The following is a 12,994-nucleotide window of genomic DNA, read 5'->3' on the forward strand; positions in this document are numbered from 1 at the left end:
AGCAACGTCAGGCCTTGATGAATTTTGTCATGCAAGGCCTGTCCCGTCTACAAATCCCTGTGCAAGGAAAACTTGTGCAGCGAGTCAGGCCTGCAAATTGACTGGCTACCAATTACAAAATCTGCCCAGTCAATTGCATTTAAAGGGATGATTCACATCCTTAAAGGGTCCTATGCACTATTTACTCTCTGGAAGAATGGCTACAAGTAATGAGTAACCAAGAAGATAGATGAGGGCTGTGCAGTAGACGTGGTCTACATGGACTTTAGCAAAGCCTTTGACAAGGTACCGCATGGTAGGTTGTTACATAAGGTTAAATCTCACGGGATCCAAGGTGAAGTAGCCAATTGGATACAAAATTGGATTGATGACAGAAGACAGAGGGTGGTTGTAGAGGGTTGTTTTTCAAACTGGAGGCCTGTGACCAGCGGTGTGCCTCAGGGATCTGTGCTGGGTCCGCTGTTATTTGTTATTTATATTAATGATTTGGATGAGAATTTAGGAGGCATGGTTAGTAAGTTTGCAGATGACACCAAGATTGGTGGCATTGTGGACAGTGAAGAAGGTTATCTAGGATTGCAACGGGATCTTGATAAATTGGGCCAGTGGGCCGATGACTGGCAGATGGAGTTTAATTTAGGTAAATGTGAGGTGATGTATTTTGGTAGATCGAATCGGGCCAGGACCTACTCCGTTAATGGTAGGGCGTTGGGGAGAGTTATAGAACAAAGAGATCTAGGAGTACAGGTTCATAGCTCCTTGAAAGTGGAGTCACAGGTGGATAGGGTGGTGAAGAAGGCATTCAGCATGCTTGGTTTCATTGGTCAGAACAATGAATACAGGAGTTGGGATGTCTTGTTGAAGTTGTACAAGACATTAGTAAGGCCACACTTGGAATACTGTGTACAGTTCTGGTCACCCTATTATAGAAAGGATATTATTAAACTGGAAAGAGTGCAGAAGAGATTTACTAGGATGCTACCGGGACTTGATGGTTTGACTTATAGGGAGAGGTTGGATAGACTGAGACTTTTTTCCCTGGAGAGTAGGAGGTTTAGGGGTGATCTTATAGAAGTCTATAAAATAATGAGGGGCATAGATAAGGTTGATAGTCAAAATCTTTTCCCAAAGGTGGGGGAGTCTATAACGAGGGGACATAGATTTAAGGTGAGAGGGGAGAGATACAAAAGGGTCCAAAGGGGCAATTTTTTCACTCAAAGGGTGGTGAGTGTCTGGAACGAGCTGCCAGAGGCAGTAGTAGAGGCGGGTACAATTTTGTCTTTAAAAAGCATTTGGACAGTTACATGGGTAAGATGGGTATAGAGGGATATGGGCCAAGTGCAGGCAATTGGGACTAGCTTAGTGGTATAAACTGGGCGACATGGACATGTTGGGCCGAAGGACCTGTTTCCATGTTGTAAACTTCTATGATTCTATGTTCTTTTCAATGAAAAAGTCCTGGAAGTCCCGCTGCAGGAGATGCAGTAAAGCAGGACAAATTTTGGTGGGACAGAAAAGGTAGTAATGCAAGCTGTACTCACAGTTTCCCAGCTCCCTGGACTAGAGAGCAAATGATGCACCCCTGCCCCCTCATGGATATTGGATGAGGAGAATATGTTTCCCTTTTCACAGCACTCTTGCATGCAATATGAGGTGCAGGACACAATTGCAATGAGGCACCACAACACCTTTCACTTAATACTTGTAAGTTATGTTAAGCCCTGGAGCCCTGGTTATGGTACTGGACTATTGATCTAGCGGGCATGAGTTTAAATCGTATTATGGTACATTATGAAATTAAAATTCAATATATATATTAATTTATGGACTGATACCTGAAATAACAGCCACAGAAACTGCCAGATTGTCCTCATATCCTCCACCAAACCGTGGTCTAGCCTATATGACTCCAGTCCCCCACTATGTGGTTGATTCCTAATTTCCTTTGAAATGGCCTAGCAAGCCACTCAGCTATACAACCAATCATTGGAATGGCTTACGGTAACTAGAGATGGGAAATAAATGCACTGAAGTGTCAGCCTAGATTATGTCCTCCAGTCCTGGAGTGGGGCATGAATCCATAACATTCTGACTCAGAGGCAAGACTGCTGCCACTTATGTGTCAGACTTGACTCCGTGGTAGCGCTCTCATCTCTGAGTCAGGAAAGTGTGGGTTCAAGGCCCATACCAGAGACTTAGGAATAGGATTAGACCATTCAGCCTTTTGATCCATTCAATTAGATCATAGCTGATCTCAACTTCATTTAAATCCCTTTGATCCTTAGTCCTTGATACTCTTACCTAATAAAAATGTCAAGATCTCATGAATGAACTAGCAGAATGATAACGTTGGGGCACTATCTCTAAATACATTACCTATCAAATAGTTTGCAACAAACTTTCATTGAATGCCAAATATGATATAGCTTCTCCGTAAAGGTAAACCTTCACATTCTACATTGTTATTAAAATCACTATTAAAACTAAAAAAAAATGGGTGCAGTGAGTCAGTTTGTTAAGATTAGGAGGATAGGATGTTCGTCAGGGGTGAACTGTGAGTGAGGATTAGGAGGAGTGCACTGTTCTTTGAGAGAGAGCTGTGAGTGAGTATGTAGGGATTAGGAGCAGTGAATGTAGATCGAAAGTGAGCTATGTGTACGTGGGAATTAGGAGTGCATTGTTTATTGAGAGTGATCAGGGAGTGATTTATAATTCATCCACAGTGTGCTGTGAGTGAATTTGTGAGGATTAGAATGTAATGTTTATTGAGAGTGAGTTTTTGGGGATTAGGAGTGCCTTGTTCATGAACAGTGAGCTGAGAACACTCATGTCTGATTCATTTTACAAGAAAACAGATTTTCTCAATATTTATTGAACAATTTCACATAAAAATTGAGCATTCCGCAGCTGGAATAGCAAATTTTCTTAAATTATGGTTTATTGGCTGCATGAGAAATGTTAAAGGATCATTGTTGCATAAAATTGTGAAACTAATTCCCTTTAATGAAATCCAATTCTCTGAGAATTGACCATTTCGAGTTAAAATCATATTCCCATGGTATCTCCAGCAGGTCATTAATAATAATGAAAATTCAGCATTCTCTTGTTTTTTCCAACCAAATGAAAATAAAGCCCCCTATTTGTTTAATTAAACTATCTTGCTCAGTATAACTAATTTAAATGTTTGAGAACACAAGTACTGAAAAGCTTTCAAAAGTACTCTTTCAAGTGATTCAGTGCAATTTCATTTGCTGGAAAATATTTTAAATAAGGTTAGTTTGCTAGATGATTAGAATTTTTATAACTCCTGTGTAAGCAGCAGAACTACTGCAAACTGATAGTCCATCCAACAAATAAAATGAATTCTGCATGGCTATGGTGATTTTACATAAAATTACACAGACTGTACAACATAGAAACAATCACTCAGCCCAACTGGTCTGTGCCAGTGTTTATGCGCCACATGAGCCTCCTCCCATCTTACTTCATCTAATACGATCAGCATAACCTTTTATTCCTTTCTCCCTCATGTGTTTATCTAGCATCCCCTTAAATGCATCTATGCTATTCACCTCAATTACTCCTTGTGGTAGCGAGTTCCACATTCTAACCACTCTCTGAGTAAAGAAGTTTCTCCTGAATTCCCTATTGGATTTATTGGTGACTATCTTATATTTATGGCCCCTAATTTTGGTCTCCCCCACAAGTAGAAACATCTTCTCCACATCTACTCTATCAAACCCCTTCATAATTTTAAAGACCTCTATTAGGTCACCACTCAGCCTTCTCTTTTCTAGAGAAAAGAGCCTCAGTCTGTTCCTGATAAGTATATCCTCTCAGTCCTGGTATCATCCTTGTGAATCTTTTTTGCACCTTCTCCTGTGCCTTTAGATCCTTTTCACAATATGGATAACAGAACTGTGCACAGTACTCTAAGTGTTGTCTAACTAAGGTTCGATACAAGTTTAACATAACTTCTCTGCTTTTCAATTCTATCCCTCTAGAAATGAACCCCACTGCTTGATTTGCTTTTTTATGGCCTTATTAACCTGTGTCGCCACTTTTAGTGATTTTGTAATTATATGGGTCTAATTTATTAATTACAATCAATCCATGACAAACTTTATTTTGCGTAAAAAGCTGGTCCTGAGGTGGCATAATTTGTCAGTGTATGGAGGAAAAAAATAAGAATGTGAGTCACAGTAGGCTGTTCTGATGCATCCCTTGGTACTCATCTTAACAATAGCATTAATAAAGATCTGGGATAAGGACACCTGCCCAGCCTCTCACCCAGGTAATAATGCAAGGCAGAGGTTAAGAAAATACATATAACATGGAGAAAAGAAAATGGCCACCTTAAAAGGCATCCCATCTTCAACACTGTTTACAACTGGCCCTAAGTCTCAGTTTGGATTGCAATGAATGGCACTTATCCAATCCACTTAGCATTTATAATATACTTTATCCTCAAACTAGGCCATGTACCAGATGAAATACAGTTAGAATTAATAATGCCTGTGCTTTGGGTTATAGCAGGAACAAACATAATGGGGGATTAAAACCAGACAGTTTAGAAGCTGCTTAATTTGGTTTGATTTGAAAGCAGCATTTGTGATGGGGCATTTTATTTCAACCACTATTACTTTGTGCATTTTAAATCAAATCTGCTAAAGCTTGGAAACATTTTTTTTTAAACTCTGTTGCTTAAAAAAACTTCTATATTTGTGCTATGTGACTATTGACCATTGTACAAACTAGAGCATTTTCCCAGTTCCGTGAAAGCAACATGCACTCTCTGGTCAAATATAACAGACCAGCACAGCTACTTGTTCACTTCATGGACAATGCATTTCATGAATCATTCACGCTCCATCAAACTTAGAGTAAACATATATAAATGATATATAATGAATTCTCAACGAAGCCCAGATTGGAACATCAGCCCTATACACTTACAACTGCCCAAACAATATTGTTCCATGGAACGTGTCTCAGCCTTCAACACCAATCTGTCATAAAAACACTAGGAAAACCTGAATTTATAGAATACCTACATAACTAAAGAGAGGATGGCTTTGTATTTCAGTTGAAAACAATATTTGTTTTGTTTAAGTTAGTTACAATTCTGTCAATGAAGAGACTCACCTTGCTAAAGTCAACAGTACTGTTCTCTTGGCTGACATCAGTTTTGCCTTCCAGATTAGCGGGAGCAGACTGTGGTGAGATCATATGACCTGATTCACAGAAAAATGTTATAGTCCTCCAAGGTACCAGGATCCTTACAATCGGTTTTGTAAGAGTATTGCAAGAAAGTAACTAGAGCTAAATAATACGTTGGAAAGATGCCGAGATTCAAGCCTACAGTATCACACCCAATTGAACTGAGCCACACAGGTTTGCAATTAGATTAAGCAAGTCATTCACAATAGTCAGTGTTTCTATGAAAGATCACATAAAATGCATTAAATTACAAAAATGTTCATTAAACAAAAACAACATAATTAGAAGACAATAACTACATTGTTTTAATGTGGTGCATCGGGAAATTCTGTAAGAAATGAGCTCCATCCATAAACACAGGTAGCCTAAAAGGCTATTTACCATTATAGTTTGTTCTTTTTGCAAGTCACTTCCTGAGAGCCACAGCAGTACCCAACACAGACCAGCAATGCTGACCAATATTGCTCACCATGAGAGGGAATGTACTGGAAGAGATTCGTAATGCATAAGTGATGGGAGTAAACTGCGAATCACCTGAAGCCCTTTGAGGAGAGGTTTCAGCATGTCTTGGGGTCTTCCCACCAGCTTTCAATGAACCAAAAAGAAAGAAGTAAGAGAAGCAGAAAGAGTTGAGCCTGTTAGAGATAGGTACAAATGTAGAAACAAGACACAGAAAACCTGTGAGGACGAATGAGGATATGGGCTAACAATGATAGATGTAAGACAAATTTCTAGAGAAATGCATAAAATGCAACATAAGCTATGGAATTAGAGGACACAAAAAGAAATTAAACCATTATTATTGGCAGGAAAACCTCAACAGAACATCCCAAGAGATTGCATCATAAGACAAAGGCAGGTACATGTAAATATTTCATGTAGATAGTGGTGTTTTCACACTTGGCAAACAAGATAGCAAAATTTTGTTTCTTGGTTGTTGCCTTAACTTAGGTTCTGTAATTGTCTTGTGAGTTCTATGGGGGAAAATAGATTTTTTTTAATGTTTAAAGTGGTCTTGTTCACTGCAGTAAACATTTAAAACAAAGTACAAAAATATTCCAATAAACTGTCCTTCAGACATCTAGGAAAACAAAATAAGCAAACATTTTATACTTTGAACTAAATAATAAGTTTAAAACCCAGCTAATGAATTGGAAATCTAAAAATAACATTTCCTTTTTGACTATGCCCAATTTTCACCCTTTTCTCCTGAAGATGTTGACCCATGTTCTACAGGTGTCAGCAATCTTCCAATTCTTCATCAGTGAGTTTAGACCATGGGTTTTCAAACTGGAAACTACAGAGCTGAAGGGGTTTGCAAGATCATCAATTACCTGTCCATTTGGAGCCTGACATAATCCTTTGAGTAGCTGACATGGTCTTTTGAACAGAGGTTCCTGGAAGAGTGTCAGTATTTCCAGGGGGACCCCAACACAGAAAAAATTGAAAACAACCAGCCTCAATTATATAGGTTATGAAACTATTCTAGCATAGGTAGGGGCATCACAGCTATTTTAACTTACCGGTCACATGCACACATTTTCTAGCAGGGGTCACTGGAAATTAAGAGCGGGAAGTGTGGCTGAGTTTTTCGCCCTTGCTAGCGCGTGAACAGTGATCCCAGTATTTTCCTCTGCACTTTAGTTGTAATAAATCCATAAACACATTGGGGTAGAGTTTCTGCTTTGGGCGCAATCGGGTAATTGCGCTCAAAAATTGCACTGATTGGTTACAGTTCAAGTTTCTGATAAAACTCATTTGCATAATCACAAACATAAAATCTTCAACGAACCAACACAATTGGGCAGCATAATAGAATGTAATCGTTTCTTTTTTCTTTCCATTAAAAAGTATTCCTTGATGTACTTAAGAGTGGTAACCTGGTGCAGTTTTATTAATACAGCTGAAAATGGGTTTATCACCAAAAATAAGCATTTTTAATAAGTGTCCAGTCCTCCACCGGTGAGTAACCTGATTTAAAATCAGTGAAAGTGTCTTTAAAAAACTGTACTGAACCATTTAATAGTTTCATTGGTGTTCAGTAGTCAGTTTCTTAATTAAATATTTTTTGATATGAAAAGACTTTTAAAACGTGCCTAGTAGTGCCTGAGTGCCTCAGAAAATGAACGCAAGTTGAAGAGCCTTCCTGAAGCAGTGGAATCAGCGGAATCTCATAATGTCGACCTGGGGTCGTGGCCAGTTTTGTGGGTGGGGTCTGATCCAGACGAATTGAATCTTAAACCAGTGTAAAAGATCACGGAAAACACGAAAGTAAGTGGTTTTGGGCATAACTCACGTTTAAAATTCCCTGATCTTTTGCACTAGTTCAGCCGATGTCGCCCGCATTACACTGATACTACTGGCATAAATGAGCAGAAACTCTACCCCATTGTTTTTAAGCACTGTGAAAAATATGAAGCAGTTCTGCTTCGTTTTGATCTGGTATCTATCCCTTTGAATCAGCCGCAATATATGAGATTTTAAATAGCCATCTGCAACTTCAAACTTATTTCATTACATATGTTGCAAAGTTTGTTGTTATAGTCTCCCTGGTAACAGCCTTGAGAGAGAATCTAACACAGGATTTTCAAATATACACAGATTTAGTAATTGGTTTGACTATGAATATGACAACTTGTTATTTTTTGAATGGGCCTGGCAGTTAATGAATTTATAAGGAGCCTTTGCAACAGATCATAAAGATTGAATGGGCAACAGTCCTGTGAGCATCATTGAATCGAGAAAACAGAGATCTTCATTGAGAGGCAGTTAGATTTTATCTAGCTTCCACAGTTCTTAAGGAGATAAGAAAGAGGACAGCTGTGCATACAAATGTTGTTTATAGAGATAAAGGTTAGTATTGATATCTATGATCTTTTGTCATTTTACCTCTTCGATGACATAGATAATAGAATTTTTACTGCAAATATATATATATATATATAATTGTTGTATATGCACTTGTTCAATTTTTAATTAACTTGCTTAAAACTAGAATAAGGTCCGACATGATGTTGTACTGTTCAGCAAGGACTGGTGATAGCTTTTAAGGCAGCATCAGAATAATTCCATTGGATTAAAAATAATTGACAGATCAGAGTTTTCTTGTTGTTGTCCCAGACACATTCCAAATGTTTGACGTAGATGACATGAGTAGTGCAGACACTCTCAAAGGCATATGGAGTTGTGAACCACCTAGTAGAATGATCTAAGATACAATAGCTGATAAAATAGGATCGAAAAATCCAAAAATGTAACAGCTGGATTTACAAACTAATCCACAGAGGAAAACTCGAGCATGAAGTACCTCCACTCCTGTCCAGGCTCAGATTTGCTATCACAGTACAAACTAAGGATGGAAATTGGGCCTTTCTTGGTCTGTGTTGCTCATCACCACACCAAGCATTTCATTCACACAATAAACCATTATGGGAGCACTAAAATATTTAAGAATTCAGTCAAAGTCAAAAAATATATTACTTAACAAAAATCATATGGCATTCTAGGAAGTGCAAAAACCAAAGTGAATCAAAATGGGATGATATAAAATGTGGTATTATAAAGGATCTAATATTGATAGCTGAACAAAATTAACTTAAAATTAGTATTCCTTCTCATAAACAGTTATTATATGGTATTAATAAATAATTGCTGAATTTCATTTCAAACATACATAAAACTGTCCTCATTCTATGTTTATGTTAGTTATAAATACTAAACAAATTTACACTACTTGCTTTGACATGTATTTTACTTTCCTCTTCAGACTTGAAGGAATAGCATCTCACCGTTTTTATCCAATGAATGTGGATCAGAATGTTTTTTTCCAATATCAGCAAAGGATCTAACTATAGGAATCCGATTGCTAAGCTTCTTCTGATTCTGATGATGGTGTCGTTTTAGAAGGGCTTGGTGCACCTTTTGACGGATATCATCACTTAGTTGTCCTGAGGCCACTTGCTGGTCCAGAATTAGGTCTGTGAAAAGTAAATTGAAATCAACTATTGCTAACTTTTGAAACAAGTTGCTGAGAAATTCTACACACTAGCTAGTGACCATCTGACCTTTAGGTTTAGTTTACAGGAACTAATCTTTAAAAATCTTTATCTTATGACATTGTTTCTAATTATTAATGTCCTTAACCTCAGGAGTCACTGGGAACGAAGAGCATAACCTAGCCCAGAAGCATACAACAGGGTCAGACTAAGCAGTGGCTGGGAGCAGGACAGCAGCCAGGAATAGAAAGCAGGCACGAGAAGGGTAGCACAAAGGGGTGGATCAGCCAAGAGCAGAGGGAAGGCCAGAAAGGAAGCGGAGCACATAGCAAGGAAGTAAAGGAGGCCAAGAGTGCGAATGGATGGATAGCTGGGAAAACATTGTGATGGAAAACATTGCGATTATGCATGTGTGCAACATGGATCTACAAAAAAAGCACCAGCAAGGAGCAATAGGCCCTCAGATTGCCCACGCGCAGAGGCATGAAAAACATCTGACCCAAGGGTCTGTAGAATGATCAAAGAAAGAGAAAGAACTTGCAATTATATAGCGCCTTTCACAACTTCAGGTTGTCCCAAAGTGCTTTACAGCCAATAAAATACTTTTGAAGTGTAATCACTGATGTGATGTAGGAAACGCGGCAGCCAATTTGCACACAGCAAGGTTCTACAAACAGCAATGAAATAATGACCAGATAATCTGTTCTAATGACGTTCGTTGTGGGATAAATATTGGTCAGGACACCGGGGAGAACTCCTATGCTCTTCTTTGAAATAGTGGCATGGGTTCTTTTGCATCCACCTGAGAAAGCACATGCCTGGTTTAACGTCTCATCTGAAAGACGGCACCTCTGACAGTGTAGCACTCCTTCAAAACTGCACTTAAGTGACAGCCTAGATTTTTTTTATTCATTCATGGGATGTGGGCGTCGCTGGCAAGGCCAGCATTTATTGCCCATCCCTAATTGCCCTTGAGAAGCTGGTGGTGAGCCGCCTATTTGAACCACTGCAATCCGTGCGGTGAAGGTTCTCCCACAATGCTGTTAGGTAGGGAGTTCCAGGATTTTGACCCAACGACGACGAAGGAACCACAACCTTCTGACTCAGAGGTGCGAGTGCTACTACTGAGCCAAGGCTGACACCTTGGGGCTGATTTTCGGATGACGGAGCAGGTCCGTTGGGGGCGGGGGGGAAAGTTGCTAAAATCCAGAGTGGGTTCGGAGCCTGGCTCCAACCCGCTGACTTCGCACGCGCACCTCCTGAATGCGGGAGTCCCACCGGCAATTAAAGCCGGCGGGATGATCATTTGCATAGTTTGACATGTAGTTAAAGTACTTGAAATACTTGAATGAGTAGACATTTTGGCAGGAGTGCAATTTCGAAGGATCCTCAGCATGTTTCCCGTGCTGTGGCAAACACTCCCTGATGCAACAGACATGTTTCAACCGGCAGCCAGTGGGAGATGCAAATGATTATTTGACAGGTGGGGAGAAAAGCTCATTTATTGCAGTAGGGCACTCTGTCACTTCAGACAAAGATTTGTCTGCAAAACCTTTGTGTTTTCACTCAAAATTCTTACTTTCCACCCATAACTCTGCTGTGCAAACATATTTACCTACTTTGCGGACCCCCTCAAACTCACACCATCAGGATGGGGGAGCGCCATGGCTGCATTTAACACTTCATCTGAAGATGAGCAACATCACCAGGCAAGGCGTCCACCTCCGCCACGTGGAGTTCCACAACACAGTGCTGCACCACAGGCACCTACACAAGAGCAAGGAGGGCAACAACAGAGAGCGACATCGCAGGAGGCACTACCCTTGCCACAGGGTCTACAGACTGAGGCTCAGCTTCCTGGTCCTCTCTGAGGAGCAGTGCATACGGAGGCTCAGAGTCAGTCGCCAGGTAGTCGCAGCCATCTGCAGCCGCCCTCACGCAGAGCTGCTCCCAGCTGGGCCGAACAGCATCTCCTTACCTGTCGATGTCAAAGTCACCATTGCCCTCAACTTCTTCGCCTCCGGATCATTCCAGGGTGCCACCGGGGACATCGCCAGGGTCTCTCAGTCGTCTGCACACAAGTGCATAAGGCAGGTCACCTACGGCTTGTTTCGCAGGGCCTCGCACAATATCACCTTCCCCATGGATGACCTCAGCCAGACGGAGAGGGCAGTCGGATTCCATGCTGTGGCTGGCTTCCCACGGGTGCAGGATGTAATCAATTGCACCTATATAGCAATACGAGCACCTCCACACGAGCCAGGACTGTTCATCAACAGGAAGGGCTATCACTCCATCAACACTCAGCTCATTTATGATCACCGCAAGAGATTCCTTCATGTGTGTGCCAGATACCCTGGCAGCTGCCACAATTCCTTCATCCTTCGGGAGTCCAACATCCCGCCCTTCTTCCACGCACCGAATATCCGCAAGGGCTGGCTCCTCGGGGACAAGGGATACCCCCTGCACATGTGGCTCATGACACCTCTGAGGAACCCCAACATCGAGCAACAGCGTCGATAGAACGACAGCCACATCTCTACCAGGTCTACAATTGAGCATGCTATAGGGCTGCTCAAAATGCACTTCAGGTGCCTTGATCGTTCTGGGGGAGCGCTTCAATACGCGCCAGACAGAATGGAATGCATTATGGTCGTCTGTTGTGCCACAATAGAGGGGTGCCGCTGGAGGAGGCCCCAACCACATCTGCCACCCACATTGAGGAGGAGGAGACAGAGGAGGAGGAGGAGGAGGAGCAGGAGCAATCCATGGGCAGAACTGTGGCTCACCTGGCTGCTTGTGAGGCCAGGGAGTCACTGATATGTGAACAGTTCTCCTAACATCAGACAGTGTGAAGAGTCCAGTCCTCACCACCTGGATACAGCAGCGGCCACAACAGCCACCCCACCCCCGCACAAAACAGTCCTGCAACTACACCTACCCCAATGTAGGGTGACCCAATGGGTGGCATTAAGTGTGGGCATTCACGGTGAGCCTCATGAAAGGGCCTTATTACAGAAACCAGTCAAGCATGGCCAAGGCATGGCAGTAGTGGTGACAATAATAATATTTAATGTGAGTTTAACAAAAAGCAAATATAAATAAAAAACATGACCAACTGTCAAACACCTTTGTGCATTCCTTTTGTGTTTACAAAACCTTCGCCTTTCGCTTCCTACAACTCCTAAGTGGTGCATCCCCTGTGGCTGCAGCAAAGGTAGTGGCAGGTTGCTCTTGTTCATGCCCTGACCAATAAGATGCTTTGGGCCTATGCCCTCTGGGTTTTGGTGCGGGTGAGGGCCCCTCCAAAGATTGCTCCACCTGCACCTGTGCACGGGCAGACTCGGCCACCTGGAGAGGAGGCAGCATTGCGGGTACTGGTTGAGAGGGGGACAACGGATGAGATGTGGGAGCGCTTTGAGTGGCCCCGTTCGCCATCATCCTTCCCTGGGCCAGGCCCACACCACTCCTACCACTCTGCTGGATGACAGTTTGCAGGACATGTGTGAAACCTTGTAAGGCCAGTGCTACTGTATCTGCCTGCCTGTTAAAGGCGGCAGAATGTTGTTCACCCTGAGTCCGAACAGCCGTTATCAGGGCCTGAATGGACTCATTGGTGAACCGCACTTGAAGCTCAATGGAGGCTAGCCTTTTCTCCATCACAGACATTCCCGCACTTACCCGCGACACTATCTCAAAGATCCCTGTAACAGTATCTCAGAGATTCCCTCCTGTACCTTTTTTTTTATTCGTTCACGGGATGTGGGCGTCGCTGGCGA

At 41.8% G+C, this 12,994-nt stretch overlaps 1 protein-coding gene across 1 annotated transcript in view; it reads right to left on the minus strand.

Moving 5' to 3' along the window:
- LOC137323999 (sodium-driven chloride bicarbonate exchanger-like) overlaps positions 1-12,994 on the minus strand; it is a 174,002-nt gene that overhangs the window by 93,666 nt on the left and 67,342 nt on the right. Inside the window, exons 6-8 of the mRNA XM_067988170.1 lie at positions 9,009-9,197; positions 5,755-5,805; positions 5,146-5,234 (exon numbers count right to left, since the gene is read on the minus strand). Of these exons, the coding sequence (XP_067844271.1) occupies positions 5,146-5,234; positions 5,755-5,805; positions 9,009-9,197 (329 nt within the window). The remainder of the gene's footprint in view (positions 1-5,145; positions 5,235-5,754; positions 5,806-9,008; positions 9,198-12,994) is intronic.

The sequence above is a fragment of the Heptranchias perlo genome, chromosome 7 (genome assembly GCF_035084215.1).
Source record: "Heptranchias perlo isolate sHepPer1 chromosome 7, sHepPer1.hap1, whole genome shotgun sequence".
NCBI classification, from domain to species: Eukaryota; Metazoa; Chordata; class Chondrichthyes; order Hexanchiformes; family Hexanchidae; genus Heptranchias; species Heptranchias perlo.